The sequence below is a fragment of the Zonotrichia albicollis genome, chromosome 7 (genome assembly GCF_047830755.1).
Source record: "Zonotrichia albicollis isolate bZonAlb1 chromosome 7, bZonAlb1.hap1, whole genome shotgun sequence".
In the NCBI taxonomy this organism is placed as follows: Eukaryota; Metazoa; Chordata; class Aves; order Passeriformes; family Passerellidae; genus Zonotrichia; species Zonotrichia albicollis.
This window is the reverse complement of record NC_133825.1, coordinates 42489550-42511044: the sequence shown is the minus strand read 5'-3', so window position 1 is coordinate 42511044 and position 21495 is coordinate 42489550. Positions and strand designations below refer to the sequence as shown.

Here is a 21495-nt window from a genome sequence, read left to right as displayed (position 1 = left end):
AGTCACTGTGCTATGTAATCAAAATAGCCTGGTGGTATTAAGCTCTGAACTCATTCTGCACAAGTTCTCTGCTTTTTTAAGCTCATATTTTAAAGAGAAGTCTTAATAGGGTTCTAAATTGTTCTAGAGGAGTCTTAACAGAGCTCTGAATTGCACTAAAAAGCAACAGGAACAATGGAAGACAGGAATAAAAAACAACAGATTTTTGTTTTTTTTTTTTATTCTTGACTACATCAAAGCAAGCGAACAGGAAAAAAAACTCCAAAGCTCAACTCCATATCATTGGTTTAGATTTTGGTGTAATCACAAATGAAACTAATATTTGATTAGCAACATTTTCTCATTAAGAAAACTAATTAGGGAAAAGATGCTATGGAACTAATTACACAAAAGAACACTAAGAATGATGGAGTGGCATTGTTCTGCATACAACAGCCAGGAAATAGAAAGGAACACAGCCTGAAGGTAGGCACTGTACTTCAGGAGGCAGCAGTTAAAGTGCATCAGCAGGATGTGTCAGCAGAGGACATTTAGGTATGAGTTACATGTGTACCATGATTTATGATGCAAATAACAATTTCAACCTTTGTGCATGCCCACATTTATTACTGCTTTATCAACTTCATTACATTATTTTCTGCCCACTGAATCATTTCACTGAGTCACTGAAACACACAAACTTTTACAACCTCCTGTCAGAAATCAATTCAGACCTTATCAGACACACAGGACTGAAGCACTGCTGTGTCAGACTCCTGTCAGATTCCAGCAGCTCCCCTTTGAGTGTGAGGGTGCACATTCCCAGGGAAGGGAGCAGCACTCAATGCCACAGGAAGGAAGGTACCAGTCTGGAGCTTAGGACACTCCTGAATTCCTGCTTAATGACTGCCCCAGAACACTACAAGGTAGCTTGTAAGCAGAGACTTCTCACATATCAAGCAGAAATTCTCTCATATTCATTTTAAGAAATTCTGTTTGCACATCCTACAGGAGAAAGGTATTTAGGATAATGCCTTAATGATAAATCAGGTTGACTTGGATAAATAGCCTGTCTAGACATTGCAGTGTTACTTCAAATAGCAAGAGAATTTTTCCTCCTTTCTTTAAACAGAAGAGCATTTTATGGGATTTGTAGGATCCTGCCCTGGGGCAGGCATTAGCCAATTCCAGACTGAGTAATACAGGACACATCAGCACACAAGTCCTGATTCTGAGACATAAACAAACCATTGTTTTCAATAATCTGAGGACTCAACTTCTTCCTAAATCTGTCTATTTTGGTTGTCCTAACAGTTACATCCTTGCTGCACTAAGATGTAACTGCCATTTTAACAGGTTTAAAAAAAGAACAATTTCATTTGTGAAACAGTAAAGCATACAAAGTGTGTGCAAATTGTCTTCATTTGCATTGTAAAGAACATTGTTACTTCACAAAAGCAACTGGATGTTAGTTTTCTAGAGCTGAGATGTAACTTATATAAAATCTGTAACAAATGTAACTAAATTTAAAATATTTTTATTATTTTCATAACTTAGTTATACATTATCATCTCAGATTTGATGAGAAGGTCTTTTTATATGTACTAAGGCAACTGCATTATTAGGTGCCTGTTTACCTACTGGAATGCCACTGTTCTTAGCTATTCTCCTCTGCTTTTGAAACCAGAGGAAATCCTAAACAGGAATGTTCTTCCATTGAAAAAACTCAATAACCAAACAAAAAATACACATGAAAAACCTCTTTTCACACCACCACCACAACTCAAAATTCCCTTCTATTGGAAGGGGAGGCATTACAGTCTCTGGTCATTTCTCTGCCTTGCTGCTTGATGCAGATGTATATCCTTCACACCTAAAACCATCTGCAACTCCTTCCCAGGAATACAAAGGGCATTTTTGTAATTCATATTGGATATCACATGAAAACATGAACTTTAGTCAATGAAGCAATGAAAAACAATTAAGCATCTCTGACAATTGCATTAACAGTCTCCCATTGATGGCCTTACACCACATCTCCCCAAATCGAGTAAATGTGATTTTAGTACAAAACAAAATTCTGGCAGTGCTTACAAACTGCCATGCCCTGTAGGAAAAGAATCAGCAAACAGCCTCTACTCCCAAACTGAAATTGCTATAATAAACTTACAGATATGTCCTTACCTCCAATAGTGTGCAGAATTTGTCCATTTTTCCGAGTAACCAAAATCCTGTGGTGCCCAGTGTCTGCTATGACCAACCTCCCTCCTGAATCATCTACAGCCACTTTGCCAGGAAACAGCAGAGGAGAAGGTGGAAGGGAGTCTCTGTACAGCTTTATTCCAATGCTGTTGTCTTTGATTTGTCCTCTTTCCTTGTAGAATTTCAGTGTTATAGAAGTAAATAAGAACAATTTCTCTCTGTGTCCCTCTCCAACAAGAGAGAACAGCATATTCCCACGAGGCCCAAGAATGACCAGGGTTGGCCAGCAGGACACTTCCAGCTCGTGCCACAGCGTTGCATCTGCATCATTTACTACAGGGTGGACAATATTGTACCTCAGAACAGCACTTTTAATGTTATCCAGGACTTTTTCATTTGGGAATTTCGCTGAATGGACACCAACAATAACAAGACCGTCTGCAAAGAAAAATGAAGTTGTGCCATTGAAATGCATTTGAATAATAATACAAAAAAAAAAGAAAAAGAAAAAATTAACAGTTCTCTCATAATCTGACTGACCACTTCCCAGAAGGAGAGAGGATTTGAACAAACAGAAAGCAATTACATTATAAGGAATATAGATAGTTCTATACAGAAAATACTGAAATTCAGAAATAAATATTAGGTAAAACCACCAGATTTTAGGACCATTATCTCCCCAGCTGGCTGATGTGAATTGTTTTCAGTTCTTGACCCTCTATATATAAGCTAGAAAATACTTTCAAAATAATTGTGGGTAAGTTGTAGCTGTTCAACTGATACTTTGGGGTTTTTTTAAGATACTTAGGACACCTCATTGTCTTCTGATTCCTGTCTACAACCAGAATGTTTTAGAAAATTCTTCTTCACAGTTAACTAGAAGCCACAAAAATAACACCAAATCTTGGAATTCCAGAATTACCTGGACGTATTTGCTTCTGGATAAATAGTTAAAGATATAATGAATAGGCCTCCAAAATCAATACAGTATTCTGTATTTCAAATAAAAATGGCAGCACTAACAACTATGACAAAAAGACAAACAACACTCATTACAAACAAGGTAGGCTTAATATAACAATTTCACAATGAAAAATTAAAAATTCACTATAACTGATAGAGTCTTATCAACTCTATTGGAACAGAATGTTGCAGCATCAGACAGCTGAAGTTGTGCAATCTGCTGAAATCTAAAAAGCAGGTCAAATATTTTAACTGTGAAGGGATCAGCACCAGTGCTTGTATCTGTCCTTCAAAAACATCATTAAAGCTAGAAAGACAATTCTATAGTCAGCACCTGAACAGCACAAGTAAGGTACAACATCCCCTCATGAGGAACACTGCTGTGGAAATGATGGATGCAATGCTCAGAAATAACAATATACACTCCATTTAAAACACTTTCTTTGAAGGATTATAGCAGAGCACAACACTGGATTTATGCCAAGCTATTTCTGAATATTAAAAAGTACTTCCTCTTATAGAAGTAATTTCTGGACTGCTGATAACATGAACTGAATATGCACTGGGGTTTAAAATAACTTTCTGAATGCCACTTGAAATACAGAAATAGCACCACTGAAGATAGCAGTGAGAGCATATCAGATAAAGATGCTGAGAGACATTCAATCCTATGGAAAGCAGTCTTCACTTTGAAACAGATCTGCTGAACTTCCAGACAATAGAGCCATGGCACATGTGCTGTAACATTTATAATGATTTAGGATCACCCTAACACCAATAGCATATCCTGTGCTTAAACTTCTCTCTGGTGATCACCCAGCTGAAGTTTCAACAGCTCCACGTAAGGGCATTTGAACAAATCAGAAACAGCAATGGAGAATCAAACATTATAACGTTATTTACTACATATATATTGTATTCAATACAATATTTAAGAACTGAAGGTAACTCTGTTCTTCATCTCCCTGTTCAGCCAATTAAAATATCCCAGATAAGTGAGCAGCTGACACACTCTGTGTAAGACTCCAGCTTATCTCTGACAAGCCATCATGACAAGACACTGCATTCCAAACAGAAATTACCCTTCATTTTTATTCAGTCAGAGTGAGAGACTGATCTCATTTCAGATGTGACTTAAAAGACCATAATTCCCTCTCTAGAATAAAGGACTATTAATGGTATACAAAATGATGCCAATACCAAAATAATTCTACATTAAGCTTACATATTTTGTTATTCCAGTTCCAATGGAAAAAAAAAAGTGATCTACATCCTATTCTACCACCTGTCTATATCCACTCTACCACCTTCACTATATTCTTCTCAGAGCTGGTTCCTGAGTGAAGGAAAGAAAGTTACCTTTCTTTGAGCCTGTATTTCACATTCTTGAGTAGCTTTTTGAGAGTCACCTTATTTATAGAGGCATCAGATTTGGGCTTTAAGCACACATCCTGTTTGCCTAACTACACAGACACTTTATTTAACCCATTTAAAAATGTGATGGAAGTACACACAGTCACCTTTTTTAGGCTACTTAAAAAGATTAGAAGACATTTTTAGACACCCCTGAAATACTGCCAGCAGTTTAGTAACCAGCAACAAAGTGACTCAGCTCCTCAGCCTGCAACAGTGCCAGGAAATTCTGCTCTGAGCCAGCCAAAGCACTTTTACCTTTATCAGAGTACTGGTGCTCTAAGGCATGGAGGTCAGGCAGCAGGTGCAGGCAATTGATGCAGCAGTAAGTGAAGAAATCCAACACCACAACTTTTCCACAGAGGTCTTTGTGAAGAGAAATAGGACCTTCAGTGTTTAACCATTGCAGATCTGGAATTCACAGAACAGTGACAGACAGTTAGGGGAAGGGTAGGGAAAGGCACCAACACCACACAATGTTCCTGGTACTTTTAACCTAAAACAAAATTAAAAAACAAAAAAAGAAAGAAAAAAAAGAGTTTGGCATCCTTTTTTATGCAGGTAGAAAAGCAAACAAAAGGTCTTTTATTTATGCAACTTATCCTTATGTTCCGCAATTTTTCATAATTAATAAATGAAAATATTATCAATAAGATTCACTGTCACATGAAAATGTAGTTTGTAACTTTATATAGACACTTTTTAATTGAAAGAACATGTAAGCCTCAGAAAAAAACTCATACATTTTAAAAAATGATCTACATTATTCAACCCCCAACAATGCCATTTGGGTAACAATCAATTATTTAAAACTCACATAAAAGTTACTAATAGTTTAAAAGTGTTAAACTCTTAATGATTTTTTCCAACAGTTCTGTAAAGAACTGATTTCACAGATCACTGGAATATTCTTGTGCTTATAACTTTGATCTTGATTTTCAAAGGTATTAATTAATTACATCACATGGAAAGAAATACAACTTTTTCAGAATTCACACAACAGTACTCCTGGTCATTTACTTTAAACACTTGACATGAGACAGGAAAACATTCTTTCCTCCTCTGATCCCATTACAGGTATCAAGATAAGGAATAAATATCTAGAATGTGGTCTGCCAGTACTATCTCTCAGCTTTTCTGAAAATTATAAAAGGAAAAGACCGTTATGATAAAATGCAAAGCTAACTGGTTTTTGAACTTTCACTTTGACAACTTCAGAAAATGAACTCTTACAGCTCCAGAAGCTATTCCTACTCAAGTCAGCAGGAGGCTTGTTTTGTGTTTCACTAAGAGGAGGACTGTTCTCTATCTCTATATATTTATAAACGTAAATGGATGCACACACGATTAGCTTTGGTGAGAATAATAAGAATATTTCAAGTATATGCATTACTCCCACAGTGTGGGAGCTTTGCTGTTCACTTTTCAAAAGAAAAGGGTAGTTTATATATTTTACATAATTTCTCCCCTTTTCACTAAAATTAAAATACCTTTCATAGATACGGGCTACTTATTTGAGTTCTTTTTAGAGGAGACACTAAGCCTTGAGAGAACACTGAAACAACACTAATGGCAAAAGCTAAAATTCAATTTAGGGCCCCAAATTTAGACGGAGAGAGCGTTCCTTTTTGCTCACCAGGTTAAAATCTGTAATTCATTCCCATGAAATGTGTGATTTTAACCCTGAAGCTCACCTCCTGAGCTGCCTTGCAGCGTGGTGTGAGCTCCCACAGCTGCAGGGAGCCTCTCAAAGGTTACAAAGACCCTGAGCAGGACCTGCAAGATCTCACATTTGGATTTCCTCCTTGCCACAAGGAGAGACAGAAATGTGTGAGAGGGGCAAACCACCGAAGAATGACATCTCCAGCACAGTTTGTATTACCCGGGGCATGAAAATTGGCAAGCGCTAAGGCTAAGTCATGGAGAGAGAGCTGGGGAACATCCTCAGGGATGCCCCGGGAAACCAAGAGAGCTCACAGAACGCAGGGAGAGTTAGCAAGGTTCTCACTGTGACCACAGGCGACAGATAGAAATTCACAGCACAGATGGGAACAGATTTAGAAGAGCGCCTTTACAAAACGTGTTTTTTCCAGCCAGTACCACGAAGAGGATGTTTAAAGGGGTTCTTTCGCCTTCCCTTCGCTCCTGGCGCTCCCAGGAGTGCCATCTCCTGTATTTCAGGTGTCATTTAACCAGAGGCTCCCGGGGCCGGCCCTGCCCGGCCTCGCAGGCAGCGGCAGCTCCAGGCAAAGCCCACACGGGGAGAGCCCCCCGGCCCCGCCCGGGCCGCGCCACCCACCTCCGCCGAGCTCGGGCACCGTCAGGTCCCGCTCGCGGCTGTCCATTTTCTTCAGGTACTGGTAGACCAGGTTCTCCTTCTCCTGGGCGGTGTCGGCGTCGAGCAGCGCGTACTCGAGCTGTGTCTGGGCGGGCAGGAGCCCCGCCAGCCCGCCCGCCGCCATCGCCGCACCCGGGCGCTGTTTACCGGACTGGCGCTTCACCGCCGCACATTCGGCACCGCCCGCGGCTCCGGCGCGGAAAACCGCGACTCAAGAATCAAGTTAAGCACAAAGTACAGACACGTAATAACTCGTCTGTCTCAAAGCCGGAACTCCTCACGTATTCCGTGTTTTTACGTATCCTTGGTTTCCACAGCAGCACATTCCCAGAGGGAGCCCGGGGTGGAGATTCCCGCGCAGCAGATTCAACACAGCCAGTGTTTCCCGCCCGGCTGCTTTATCGTTTTTAAGATGCAAAAAATGAGCAGCGCCGGAAAAAGTCGAAATCAGGCTCCGGTGATTTAAACAGGGGGATCTGGGGCTTTTTGGGGGGCATACTATGGGAGAAACGAAGAAGATGAGCGACAGCCGCGGTGACGAAACTGCGGAAGCGAATGCGCGGCCACGGCGGGAAACGGCGGAGGAGGCGCCGGCCGCGGGACCGGCGGGAGCCGGGACATCCCAGGGAACATCCCGGGATATTCGGGAGCACCGGGACATCCCACGGAGCAACCCGGGCACTGGGAGACCCCGGGACATCCCAGAGAGAATCCCAGGATATTCGGGAGCACCGGGACATCCCAGGGAGCGTCCCGGACACTCGGCGGTACTGGGACACACCGTGGAGCTGCACCGGGACCCTCTGGAGAAGCATCACAGGGCAATCCCGGGGGACACTCCCGAGAAGCATCCCGGGACACCCCGACGATGATCCCGTAGCTGAATTATTCCTTGTTTTGTTTTAAAATTTTTCCTGCTCGGGCAAGAATTTTTAAAGTCTTCCTGTCCCCGCATTGCCGGGTGGAGCTGACGATGCTGAGGGCAAGCTGAAGGAAATGGCCCACCCTGGAAGGATTTGCACAGTCAGGCCCTGTGTAACAGGAGGAATTGCAAATCTACAAAGAAAAGCTAATTGAATTATTTTTGGGATAGGATCCACCATGCTCCTGTCCCATCAGGGACTGCTGCTTGGTTTGTGGGCCTGTGTTGCTTTTTTAACATGGGCTTCTGGAGCTTTTCCTCAGACAGTGAAGAGTGGAGGGAAGAGTAAATATATTAGTGGGAGGAAAGGCAGGTTTGTGAACTGTTGTGGAGAAGAAAAGGGAATATTTAATGTGTTGACATGTCTGAAGATGCTTTATTGGAAGAGGACATTTGGGAGTACAAATCCATTAGGAAGCGAAAGCATCAGAGTAACTCACAGAGCATCTCCACTCCTGTGCAGGGAGTAAGTGATGGCAAGGGCAGGCCAAAAAGAAAGAGAAATGGGAAAAAGAAATCGACAGAAAAAACTGGTACACCTCAGAAAGCCAAGCAGGGCTCCCGGGCAGGTCAGGATGGGGATGAATGTAAAGAGGACAGCAGTGTGCACTCCCAGGACAGTGTGGGCAGCCTGGCAGAGCAGAGCTCACAGAATGCAAAGCCCGTTCACGATGGATTCTGTCCCAGCTGCCAGATGCCCTTCTCTTTGCTGTTGGTCCAGACACCCCAGTGGCACGTCTATGAATGTTTGGAAACTCCAGGGCCCATTGAAAAAGGTATGAATGGAGTAAGAAAAAAGCCTTCAGAGAAAACTTACACACTTCTCATGAAATGTTGCTGTAAACCTCGTTTTTATATTCAGCTCAAAATCTGAAATGGTAGTTGGTATGATTTTTATCATGTTTTATTATGTTGTTATTGATCAGTCCTATTTTTATACAAAAATTTTGCTTCTTTGTGAAAAACATGGAAATCTGACATGAAAATCTCATTTCGGAATCTAATCTCAAAGCTCTGAGAAAGTTTCATGGCTGCTTATCAAGTTTTAGTATTTCATTCAACAAACTGAAGGTGCATATTTAAAATAATGAAACCTGTTGCAATGACAGTGTCAGAAAAGAACCTTCAGGCGCAAGGGTGCTACTTTTGACATGAAGCTTCTATCTCCTTAGGTATAGATTTTATTATCTTATATTCATGTTGATATGTGATTTGTTCAGTTGTCTATGGGCATTTGGAAGCTGAAATATGCCAATTTACTTGAAATTTTAGCTTGTGGCCCACTTATGGTTTAGAAATTTTGTATAGAAATAGAGACTAACATTCTTGTGTCATAAGACACCTGTTTTCTTTTGAGCTCTGTACAAGAAGAATAAAACTGACACATTCCAAATTCTAGTTTCATGGGGAAATACCATAGCTAAACAGATTCAGGTATCCAATTTATGTCGTTAATACACCTCATAACTTTTGTAAAACAGAAAGCATACAGTCAGGAAATGTGAGTGAAGGCTGTTTTTAGTAATAGAACCAGCTTTTTTTATTTTGATAACATTCCTTGAGTTTTTTTCTTTGGAACAATGACATGTAAGTCCTTTCATGCTGATTTTGGCAGTGCTTTTAATTTAAGGCAGGTGTTTTAACACCTCATTTCTGTCTTAACAGGTGCAAAATCTTTCTGGTGGATTTATGCATTCACTTTAAAAGCCTGAAAAGTCAGGCTGACAAATTGTTACTGGGAAAGGTCTAGGAAAGTGCTATGGATGTTGTTTTTTTTTCCCTAGCATCTGAACACTGAATGTTTTCTTCATATAGGTAAATGCACAACTTTTATCTTTTTTTTTTATTTTCGTGTGTAATATCAGATAATTTAAAATGGAATTTCGGGTCAATTCAGAATTGAGGTTTGATTTATTTGTTATTTGTGTTTGAAGTGTACTGGCTGTTTCTGGTGCCACTTCTCTGAGCTTGTTGCTTGAATAAGAGACAATTCTTAACCAGAAGCCATGTGATTGAAGGAGCTCAGGATTGAAACAGGGTCAAGTTGTTAATGGGCTGTATAATTCAGGCATAGTGCTGTGTTTGGTTTTAGGCTGGAAGTTTCTCATTGCTCAGCTCAGAGCAAGAGGCCTTGGTGGCTTGAAAATTACTTTTTTTTGTGTCTTCTGTCTTCCAGCAGCTATATTCATAAGAAAAAACTCCTAAATGTTGTGTCACATTTATTTTAACTGTGCTAGCTATACTTGCAAAGTGACATTTCACTTTTGTGTGACTCTTTCCACAGAGTGTCCTGATGGTCTGCAGTGCACCTCCACCATCCCATCCCACTACAAGCGTTACAGCCATTTTCTGCTTGCAGCCAACAGGGCAGGGGAGTACCTTGTAAACCCTTTGGGAACCACTGAGGAGATGAAGATGACATGTGCTACTGCTGCAAAGCCCAGCTGCTCCCCAGGTTATGCAGAGGAAACCTCAGGGGAGGAGAAACCCTCTATTGAAATAAAGCACGTCCCAAACGATGACAATGCATCAATGGTACGGAATTCACCACAAATGAAGTCTCTAAATATAATTAGTGGAAGTACTTCCTTTTTTGCAGGTGTTGAAAAACCTCAGCAGACACTTCAGCTTCCAGAGACAGCAGATAATCATTGTAAATTTGAATTTTTTGATTTTGCATCCTCTCAAGAAAGTGAGACGGGAGAACATCTGTGTGTGGAGAAAGATGCAAGTCAGCCAAGTCTGCTACAGTCAGGAGTGGACATCAATGACTATGGAATTTCTTACTCACCACTAAGTACATTTGAAGAAAGTGAAGAGGAAGAGGAGGAAAAAGTAAAAGTATCACAGACTAAATTATTCGAAGTGCAGAACTCAGAAGAAGACTCTGATTCTGTGACATTTAAAACACTTGATGAACTTCTCTTACAGAGGAAGCCTCAGTATGAGCTTGCAAAAATGGAAAATGTCATAACCAAAAAACCCCTCTGTGGGGAAGAAAATACACTGGACCATCTAGATCCTCAGCAAGGGGTGGTTACCAGTGGATCCTCTTCTGCTGGTAGTTACAGGGAGGCTGGACAGCCAGAATTGATTTCCTCTGCTGCCAAAGCAGGAGGCACAGAGTCAGGAGATGCTGGTGCTCGTGCTCTGGGTTCTGCATATGTGAGTCTTACTGGGACATCATTACTGCTAGACAGAGAAGATGCTGGCTCCCTTCTGACACAGAACAGTAATGTTTTGAGGGAGCCAAGTAACATTTTAAGTGGTACAAATAAAAAGACTGCCAGTGCAATTGATAAAACAGCTCACCAGGAGAGTTTGCAGACAGCAGAGGAGAAAAAAGGAAATCTTAGTACAGCTGCTGTATGCTTTCCCAGCCCCACCTCTTCTAAATCAGAGCCATCTCTTTCATTAGCAACTGTGAACACCAAATCCAGTCCTGCCAAAGAACTTAAACAAATGGACATTGGTGTTTTCTTTGGGTTAAAACCCAAAGCAAAGGAGGAACACAAAGGAGAGCTGTGTTTGAAGGAGAAAAAACAGATACCAGCTTCAGTATCCCCTAATGGAAAGAGGCCCAGACAGCAAAAAAGGAAGGCTGAGGGGTCTGTGGGAGATGTGGAGGCAGTTACAGAAAGTTCCAGTAAAAATGAAGCCATTGCAGATGTACCTTCTGGTGGCCAACAAAGGTGGAGAAAAAAATTTAAAGAATCACCTACTACAGGTGAAGAACCAAGAAAAAAACACTGCCCCTTCTACAAGAAAATACCAGGTGAGAGGTAACTTGGTTTTTCATGGAGGTTAATTTATTTTGGCTGGAGTGTTGTGTTTTTGTCCTAATTTTAGACTTCAGTATTGTTACTCCTGATAACTTTCTTAAATGTGTCTTATTTGCTTAACTGGTTGCCATCTGTATAAGAGGGCAGCTGAACAATGTATTTGGAAGGCCTTTGAAAGTATTTGTTTGTGAGCAGTTTGTGAAAATTTTATTTTAGTTTGTGAAAATCTCTTTTTGCCACTGTTGACTGATGCACAAAACACATTAATCCTTAAATGGCTCCTTCGGTTGCATGCAGAATAACTATTACCTTTTAACTGGGAAGAAAGGAAAAAACAAAAGCAATATCTGATTAGAAATTGGTTCTGGACTTTGCATGTTTACTGGCTGGATTCTCTTCCCTCTTTGCTGTAGGAACTGGTTTTGCAGTTGATGCCTTCCAGTATGGAGAAATTGAAGGCTGCACAGCTTATTTCCTTACTCATTTTCACTCTGACCACTACAGTGGGCTAACAAAAAACTTCAGGTTTCCAATCTACTGTAATAAGGTAAGGCTTTTCAAGATTACTAGATACCTTTATATCCATATGCTTTTGGACTTTTATATCCATCACTTTTGTACTGATGGAAGTAAATAGAAGATCAGTGGTTGGGGTCCTTTATTGGGTAAGTGGATATGTACAGAGGGAAGTGCATTTTGTTTGTGTGAAATCCTTACCTGGATTTGACTGATCAAGAGGATTAGTGAAACTTCCCTCCCTAGATACCATGAAAAAAAATCAGCTTTAGAAAGGATCTGTAGATCCTTTTTATAGACCAATTTCCTGCACAGTGGAACCTTCAAAATTAGATCAGACTGCAGGGAGTCTTCTGTCAGTCAAATTTTGAATGTTGGCCAGATTTTACTATATCTCCTTGCAACCTGTTGCAGTGCTTACTTCTTCTGATTTGGTTTTTTTTTTTCCCTAATAATACATTTGAAATTTCTGGTTTTGCAACTTGCCATTGTAGTTTGTCGGGGTTTTTTTGTATGTGTGCATCATGAAGAATCTGTCTCCATTTTCTCTAAACTATTTAAGTGATGGAAGTCTGAAATAGATTCTGCATGAGCCCTCTCTTTTCCACATTGAGCAAGTGGAATTATTTCAGACTGATGCTTTGTGTCCTGTACTTTGGGCTGCTGAATGACATGACTGCCATTAGCTGTTGTAGGTCCAGCTCTTCTTTACTTGCAACATGGTAGGGCACCTTGCCTAACCAACACATCTAAAAAACTATTTGTGGTTCATTCTGGCAGTTTTCTGGAATGCTTGTGTCCTGTATTGCTCTTGCAGTTGGAGTGACTGCTGCCCTCCTCGATAAGGTCCGGGGCCTGTTACCTGGAAACTTCTTCACTTGGTTAAAGAAGGTTTTACCCACCCCTTCCTCTTGACTTGATAGTGTGCAACAGATCTTCTTCCCCCTTGTTTGCCTCCTCTCTGATTCCAATCCATACCCTGTTGACAGGCTTACTCTCTGAAGACAGCTTTTCTCAGTTTGCTTTATGAGATGTGAAATGCTGCTGAAAGGCTTGGCTACACCCAGGGCCTTATAGTTTCTCTCTAAGCCAGTCTGGCTTTGAGAGCTTTTGTTTCCATAATGAACAGTGCTTTTTTCAACCTTTGCTCCTGTTTTGAATCCTGTCTGTGTTGCAGATAACTGGCAATCTGGTGAAGAGCAAGCTCCGGGTGCAGGAGCAGTATGTCCACGTGCTGCCCATGGACACGCCCTGTGTGGTCAATGGGATCAAAGTGCTGCTGCTCGATGCCAATCAGTAAGTATCACTGCATTCCTTGTGGAGAATTTCTTACAGGTAGTTAGCTTTTGAAATAGGTGAGTTATCTCCAAAAATGAAACAGGGATTTAAAAAAAATTTAATTTAACTTTTTTTGTGTACATTGCGTTAACCACGTGTAGCTCTGTAATTTTTGTTTGAGGGGTTGAATGATTTCCTAGTGGTCTGAACACTTCTGGTTTTTGGTGTCTAGTTGGGAACCTAGTAGATTTGATTATCAGACACATTAGGTTTCTGTAGCTTGAACTGATGATGGGGAAATCCTTAGCTAAAGAAAAAAGTGATACTTTGGATCCTGTGAAAGACATAACCTAGGTAACATTATGAAAATTGGACTTTGAAGAAAAGCCTGTTAAAATCTGGACAAGATTTCTATTGAATTTGGTGATAAAGGGTGAGGTTTTGTCTGTTAGACTGGCACTATGTGGTAGTGCTGGATTTAAAGTTCAGTAGCACCTGACTTACAGTCCTGTTCTCTTGTTCTACCTCTTGGTACATTTTTTTGGCCATGGACTAGAGGAAAACTCCCTTCTCTGCAGTGCATTTATTGAAATGCAGGACTGTCACAGCTGGTTTGAACATTGCTTAGTGTAGGATTTGTTTATCCTTGAAGAGATAAAACTCCATTAAGTCTTCTGAGAGCCATCTCTAGGAACAAAGGAAGCCTTGCTGCTTATGTAATTTGTATAAATCTCATTTTTCCTCTTTGTCCCTCTGATTCTCTGCTCCAATTTAAAAACTGTGCATACCTTAGCTACAAAGTTCAGCTTCTTGAGGAGTTCACCAGTTCTGTCCTTTGAACTTAGTTTCATGCCAGTTTTTCTTTTTTTGATATTTCATTTACCTTTTGTAGGTGACTGGTATCTAAAATAGTCCCACTCAGGTTTTCCAGTCTTGCCCTTCAGAAAGCTTTGGCAAGCAGCTGCAGAAGGCACAATGGATTCACTGTCACCAGTAAGGGAGTTGTATTTATAACCAGGGGCTTCTGGATCTAAAACAACATTTAAAATCTGCAAATAGAATTTAAAAGAAAGTGCTCCAGTAAGTCCTGCAGGAAGAGAGATGAATCTGCAGCAATATAATTCTGTTTGTCTTGAGCAAGAATGCTGCTTCTCTTTGGTTTGCTGTTTCCTCTTTGAATCAAATAATAGAATGATTGCAGCTGAGGCAGGATCTGTGCCAGGCCTGGAAGGTGGGGCATCCCAAAAAGGCAGGTAATATTTGATATTTTTACTGTTGATGTGGATTTTTTGTTTCTTCTTTCCATCTCAGGTGAGAACTCAAGCTTGTGTGTGGCCATGGGAATAGCTGCAGAATTCCTTTAGAAATCAGGAATTCCTAGCTAAATTAGTCTGTATAGCAGCTGTGATTTAAAATTCTGTTCTGTCCATGTTTCTACTGCTGAAGGGTGGTCTATCTCTTAAAGTAGTTTATCAGTATAGAGAGCTGACATAATTTGTGTGGGGCTTGTTTGTTTGTTTCAGCTGTCCAGGTGCAGCAATGATCCTTTTCTACCTGCCAAGTGGGGCTGTTATTCTGCACACAGGGGACTTCAGAGCAGACCCTTCCATGGAGCGCTACCCTGCTCTGATGGGCCAGAAAATCCACACCCTTTACCTGGATACCACGTGAGTTGGCTGGAAATTGATTTTTTTTTTTGTTGCTTTTATTCTTAGTCTTTTCAGTTTTGTAAGGCTTTGAACCAAATAAATGTAATTTTAAATGACATTGCTGTGGTAACACTTTTTACCTCTATTTAGTGTTGAATAAAAGCAGAGATTTATTAAAAGTATGTGTAGCTTGTTCATTGGTTGTGCTGTTACATTAGAGAATGAAAGTGGGTGGTGGAAAAGAGGCTGAAGTATTTGCTCAGGTCACCATATTATTTATAAGTGGTATTAAATTTAGGGTGTCAAAACTCATACATTAAATGTTCAGGTTTATGGAAGACTAGTTTTCAATGGATTAACTGTATTATAGAAAGAAGTGTGAAGGAATTCAAAGGTGAAAGAATGCCAAAAGGCTGAATCAGTTTTGGGAGTTTTCATTAGACCTTCCTCTGATTCATTTATATAAAATTGGTTTTGTGTGAATGATGACTAATGCCCAGCTGCAGAATTTCATTTCTGTTCCATGTGTTTCTGTGAATGAGTAATGACTTACATTATGGTTTGTGTGTATGACAAAAAATAGATATAAGGATATAATCAGGACGTGACAGAAATATCAAGCTTGCAAGAGCACTTGGTATTTATGAAGAAGAAAATGTAGAATTCATTACCAGAGAGTGAATAGTTGTAGAGAAAACAATGATATATGCTCAGTGGGATTTTTGTTGCAACAATTTCTGGGCACCTCAGTGTTTCTAATAGAGTGCTATTTTATAGAAGAGTAATGTCTTTTTCACTTCCTGAGTACATGGAGTTTTGAGGGCCTTCATGGCGATTTCAGATGTCTTTTATCTTTTGTAACAAAGTGATATATTTTGTTTCCCTGCCCCAGATACTGTAGCCCTGAGTACACTTTTCCTGCCCAACAAGAGGTTATCCAGTTTGCTGTCAACATTGCCTTTGAGACTGTGACTTTAAACCCACGAACTCTAGTTGTCTGTGGCACTTACTCCATTGGAAAAGAAAAAGTTTTCTTAGGTATGTAAAAGAAGTGTATTGGATCAAATAACTAATTTAATGTCTAATTTAGTTGGCTTTCTTGAAGACATAAAAGGTTGTTTAGTCTGAATGTTCAGATATAGTGTAAAGAAATTAAATGTATTTAATAATCCTCCTGCTATTTTTTAAGCTTTCTAATCAATAGGTTTTAGCTTTCTGAAAGAAATAGTTTTCTACCATGTTTGCAACCTTCCCCCCACACTGAATATACATGTGGCCAGTTTATATTCTAATTGTATGAACCTCTTTGATTGTGGTGAGAAAATTGCTAAGAGTAATTAAAAAATAAATAAATGAGGTGTTGATGACATTTTTGTTGTTAATTTCTAGAAACAGCAAAAGGATGTTATTCTTAGACTTCTATTTTGAGCTTTTCCTTGCAGTTTATATAATATATCTGTTCTGACTAAGGGAAGATCATGTGTGTTGTGCTTCAGTCAGTTACAGCACCAGGAGCCAACATGATTGCCCAAATGTCTGCTTCAGAGCAGGCAGATGTGCACCATTGTGCATATTTCAAATCATCAATACAAAACTTACTCTTGCTGAAATTTAGTATTGTCTTCAATGTGGGCTGTTTGTCACATATTCCAAAAACTGCACGTTTCTGGCATCTTTGGAATAAATACCAGTTCACCTCAGTAACATTCTACCAAAGAAATGTAACTTAGAATTGATCAAGGTAGTTTTCCTTTTTTTCCCAATTGTTATACAAAATTCTGCTGCTAAAATGTAGGGGACAAAGGTTTTTAACACCCATTATAGGATTCTCTTCTTAATGTTAGAATACAAAACACTACATCCTGTTGAATGTGGATTTCTTTTCTAATAGTAAAAATTATCTTGTACAATAATCAGGACTATGTCCAAAACAAACCAAAAAAGAACTCTTACAATTTTCTCTGTCTGATTTCTTCCTAATGAATCCTGAAGCAATAGCTGAAGTTCTGGGCTCAAAGGCAAGCATGTCCCGTGACAAATACAAAACCCTGCAGTGCTTGGAGTCAGCAGCTGTCAATTCCCTTATCAGTGTGGACTGGAAGGGCACTTTGCTTCATGTTCTTCCCATGATGCAAATTAATTTTAAGGTAAGTTCAGAAGATGGGCTGTTGATGAACGTGCTAGTAAAGTTCTCCTGGCTCTCTCCAACCAGTGCTGTGTTTGGTGCTTTTTAACCTCTTGTCAGATCATATTTATTTAGTGGGGCTTTGACATGTAGCAATACATTGAAAATAAAAAGCAATTACACATTAATAACTTCTCCAAACATGGTGTGGTGCTTGTACAAGATAAGGTGAGGCTTGTTCAAAGACCTGCTCTTTGCAGTCCTTTTTGAAGTGGATTTATGTAATGACTGCCTGATCTGTCCTCTTAGCAATTAATATATTGTGATGCGGAGTTCCTGGTTTCAGGCTGTCTTTTACCTGGTCCAGTGTAGGAAAAGTCTAAAAGGATTTTCTGCCTGTGAGCCTCTGTTTTGAGGCAGCCTATGAACATGGCCAACTACCAGTTCTCTAATATTTTTCACAAAAGCAAGTTAACTGGTTAATTTTAAATCATGATTTCATCTAAATTGATTTCAAATGCACATTTGGTTGAGATTTGAGACACTGAGTTTTGTTGTTGAGCATCTTTTGTGGGAATTTCTTTGTTTGGAAAGATGACTAATTCCTAGGTTATTCTAAATAGACAAAATACTGAAGGGCAGTAAGGAAAAGCAGCAGGCTCTAGATTAAAGTAACCTGGAAGAAGGAAAAAAACTGTGGCTGTTTATACCTTACAGGCTTGGATTAATTTTCCTGTTTTGCTTCAAGCCTGCTGTGCCATCTCAAGCAAATCCTTCAGACCAAGATGGTATTTAGCTGCAGGACTAGTCAAGGTCAGAATTGACCTAAAAAGGAGTAAAAAAGGCTATATGGTTTGGATGGAGCTGCAGGAGATGGAACGTGGTATCTTAATGCTTTAACTTTGTTCCATGATGTTTTCCGTGGCGGAGCAGAAAATGAGTAATGGAAATATGTATGGATTTATTTTTAGTGTGCTGTGCTGTCTTAAACAGGAATTGATTTGAGTTTCTTCTGCAGATTTCTGGGTTGCTAAGTCTCCTGTCCCAGCATGTGTGGATATTCACACAGCTGGACTTTCAGGGGGTGGAGGAAATCCTCAAGGGCAGCTTTACTTCCCAAGGGAGGCAGTTGTGTCAGGCAGGGTCTCAACTCTGAGATCAGGAGGCTCTAGACCAATCTCCAGTGTGACAAAAGTCATGCCTGGACCCTGAAAAGGAATTTTAAATGCTTAAAGATGAGTTCATATGATCATTTATCTTACTTTTGGATTTGAGATATATTAAGAAAATATTAAAAAAAAAAACCCCAAAACCCAAGCGATGTGTTACTTCACTGCAGTATTTGGTTTTACCTCAGTAAAATGCAGGGATTGCTGTGTGTACTGACAAATGGCTGTTCTTGAATAAGCCAGATGAGTGTAAGTGGTGTTAGGGCTGCTGGTAAATGAAATATTTAATCATGTTTGAGTCTTTTCCTATCTTGTGGAATCTGTTTGTGTACACTGCTGACTTTAGTGACACTCTGAATATCAGGCTGTCATGGTGATTGAAGGAGTTGGTGTAGCAGTGAAATACATTTTCCATTCAAAAGGGTGAAGGTTTAGAACAGTGTTGGCTAAAGCAATAAATGAAGAAATTGGAATGTGTATTTAAAATGGACTTGTTATGAGCAAACACAGCAGTCATTTGTTTTGGGGAAAGAGGCCATCTTTTCCAAAATGCAGGCATGGTTCTTTTGCAACAAACAATTTTTTTGTAACTCAAAAATTGAGGCTTTTGCCTAACTTGACTATGTGGTGGAAACTTTCCAGGGAACTGACTTTTGTGGGTCTATGAATCTTTCATGTTGTTTAACTCATCAAGGTCTTGTACTGGCATTGAGGTGAGACTTTCAGAAGTGAAAGTGATAGAAATGCAAAAATAATTTTTTTATAAGCTTGAAATTGCATCCTTAATGTGACTGTTGCACACTTGATTTATAACAAAACCTAAAAGTGGATTAGCATTGTTAATATAATAATCATTGCATTTGAAGTACTATATTTAGATTTCATTAGAGCAAGGGGAGAAAATATGTGAACAATTACCTTAATCTATGTTAATGCTCCCAAAATGAAGTGTGAAGGAGAATTAGACTGCTACAGTTATACCTTTAATCAAGTGAGGACTGAACATTCACAGTGTGTTGAAAGTCACAGCAGTGAGCCATAATTCTTGTTGCTGAATGAAATGTCTTCTGTGTTAGGGTTTTTAAAGATTCTTTTTTGTACCTGGTTTGATGGATTCTCTGTGTTGCTATGGGACATTGTACTGAAGGTGTAGTTAAATGTGGCAGCTTTCTGCTGCCCTGTTTTAGAGTTCTCAAGTGTCTGACAGGTTAGATAATTTTCTATCACAGCCCATCTATCCCCCTCTACCCTCCTTTTTAATCAGCCTTTATTTTGTATTCCTCTCTCTCCTGCTAATATAAAGTTTGATTTTGAGTTCTGTAACCTTGTAGGGCTTTCAGATTAGGAATTTGCCTGTAAGATTTTATACAGGACACATGAAATTGATTTTCTATTTTTAACTTGAAGCATTACTGACTTCACTTTATGCAGGCATAGGATTGTACATACTTGGAATTTTTTTCAAGGTAATTTCCATTTTAGAATGAGAAGATGAGAGGTCCTTCCTGTCTTGGAGAGGTGGTAAAACATGGTTTAGTGCTCAGAGCAATACTTAGCTTGTGCACTGGCTTGCTGTAAGTTTTTTGGGGTAGGTTAATTAAATTTGGTTACTTGTGGGCATAAGCAGGTATAAAAACCTCTGTGATGATTTTGCCCTGAAGCAGCATTTCACCATCTTCTGTCTCCACTCAGCTGCTGGCCTCTGGTTTAGAGGAGGAGGTGAATGGTTTGTGGAGCAAGGTCTATAAGATGATGTGATTATTCCTTATGTGTTCTGATCTGTAATGCATAGCTGTTCAAATGTGCTTAATTCAGATGAAGAAACTGAGATCCTAAGGGACAAGTTGTTTTCCAACTGTCAATATTTGTCATTAATAATTGCAAGGTAGATGATCATTGAAATTAAAAAATGCCAGCACATGAAAATAAAATGTAGTCTGAATCCTCTCCATCATGAAATGGCCAACCTGTAGTCTCATTATCTATTTAATGGGATTAAATATGTGCTTTTTTTTTTTCCACAGGGCTTGCAAGATCACTTGAATAAGTTTTCTGAGAATTTTGATCAAATTCTGGCTTTCAAACCTACGGGGTGGACCTACTCTGATTCATGCCTTTCTCTGGAGGATATCAAGCCCCAGACAAGAGGAAAAGTCACTATATATGGTATAAGAGTGGCAAAGATTCAGTACATTTGGCTTTGTGTGCATGCTTTTCCTATTTTTATTCTGGAAACTCCTACTGATTTTGTAACTGCTGCTTTTTCTGGTAACTCATTGAGGAACTGAACAGATCTCTTCAGGAGAGATCTGTGAAATGAGTAATCGAGAACACCATAAATGCAGATTTTTACATACGTTTTGTCCCTATCCTTGTCATGCAAATAAAAACTTTCACCTGATACAGGTACAGACTTCAGGGGTGGAGTCTTGGCCTGACTGATGCTGGTGGCAATGTAGATCCAGAGCCAAGATTTCATTCTGTGGCTTACTTGTTTCTGAGAGAATGTGCCTTCCTCTCAGTTCTTATTGGTGGGGGGAGCTAAAACCCTTAACATCCCTTTAACCAGGTCACTGATGCTGCTTAGCTTGCACTGATGAATACTTGATGACTTAATGCAAAGTAATTTTCCTAGAAGGGAAAATTGGAGGGAGGGAGGTGTTTTACCTTAGCTATAAACTTTAGATCCCAAATAGGAATGAAAAAAAACCCTTTTATCTGAAGTATTTCTTAGTGGAAGGCTTGCAGGAAGCTCAGTGGCCTGACAGATGGCTGTGATTTGTTTTCATTTCAGGCATTCCTTACAGTGAACACAGCAGTTACCTGGAAATGAAGCGTTTTGTTCAGTGGTTGAAGCCACAGAAAATCATCCCCACTGTCAATGTTGGTGACTGGAGAGACAGAAGCTTGATGGAAATGCATTTTAGAGACTGGATGACCGAGGGCAATAGGCAAAAATAAATATAAAGAAGAATGTATTTTTCAAAGGAAGTAGACTGGAATGGGAATTGAATTCCTGCGAGTTTTATTTATCTCCCTTTTCCATGAAGCTTTCTTTAGGGAGGACTAAACTGCCATTCTTTGAAGAAGGATAGATAAATTTGGGAAAAGAAAAAAAAAAAACACCTTGCTTTCTTGTGTATCTACTACTTTTTTCTT

General features: G+C 39.6%; 2 protein-coding genes across 2 annotated transcripts in view; one reads left to right on the top strand and one right to left on the bottom strand.

Annotated features, from left to right (window-relative positions):
• The window catches only part of NHLRC2 (NHL repeat containing 2), a 30939-nt gene extending 23706 nt beyond the window's left edge, over nt 1-7233 (bottom strand). Inside the window, exons 1-3 of the mRNA XM_005481086.4 lie at nt 6857-7233; nt 4816-4968; nt 2164-2619 (exon numbers count right to left, since the gene is read on the bottom strand). Coding sequence (XP_005481143.2) covers nt 2164-2619; nt 4816-4968; nt 6857-7019 — 772 coding nt within the window. The 5' untranslated portion in view covers nt 7020-7233. The remainder of the gene's footprint in view (nt 1-2163; nt 2620-4815; nt 4969-6856) is intronic.
• A 209-nt stretch (nt 7234-7442) lies between these two features.
• On the top strand, nt 7443-21495 carry DCLRE1A (DNA cross-link repair 1A). The gene is made up of 9 exons (XM_005481087.4): nt 7443-8593; nt 10102-11592; nt 12013-12146; nt 13293-13411; nt 14917-15060; nt 15935-16080; nt 17035-17189; nt 20361-20502; nt 21131-21495. Exons 1-9 carry the CDS (start codon nt 8179-8181, stop codon nt 21295-21297), a joined length of 2913 nt encoding a protein of 970 aa, XP_005481144.2. The 5' UTR covers nt 7443-8178; the 3' UTR covers nt 21298-21495.

What these genes read in the sequence shown, in the direction of transcription:
- DCLRE1A (XM_005481087.4), top strand. Translation starts at nt 8,179, where the DNA reads ATGTCTGAAGATGCTTTATTGGAAGAGGACATTTGGGAGTACAAATCC. An exon ending in CTTCTACAAGAAAATACCAG is followed by an intron (nt 11,593 to 12,012) that starts GTGAGAGGTAAC and finishes TCTTTGCTGTAG; the next exon opens with GAACTGGTTTTGCAGTTGAT. An exon ending in AAAAGAAAAAGTTTTCTTAG is followed by an intron (nt 16,081 to 17,034) that starts GTATGTAAAAGA and finishes TGAATCCTGAAG; the next exon opens with CAATAGCTGAAGTTCTGGGC.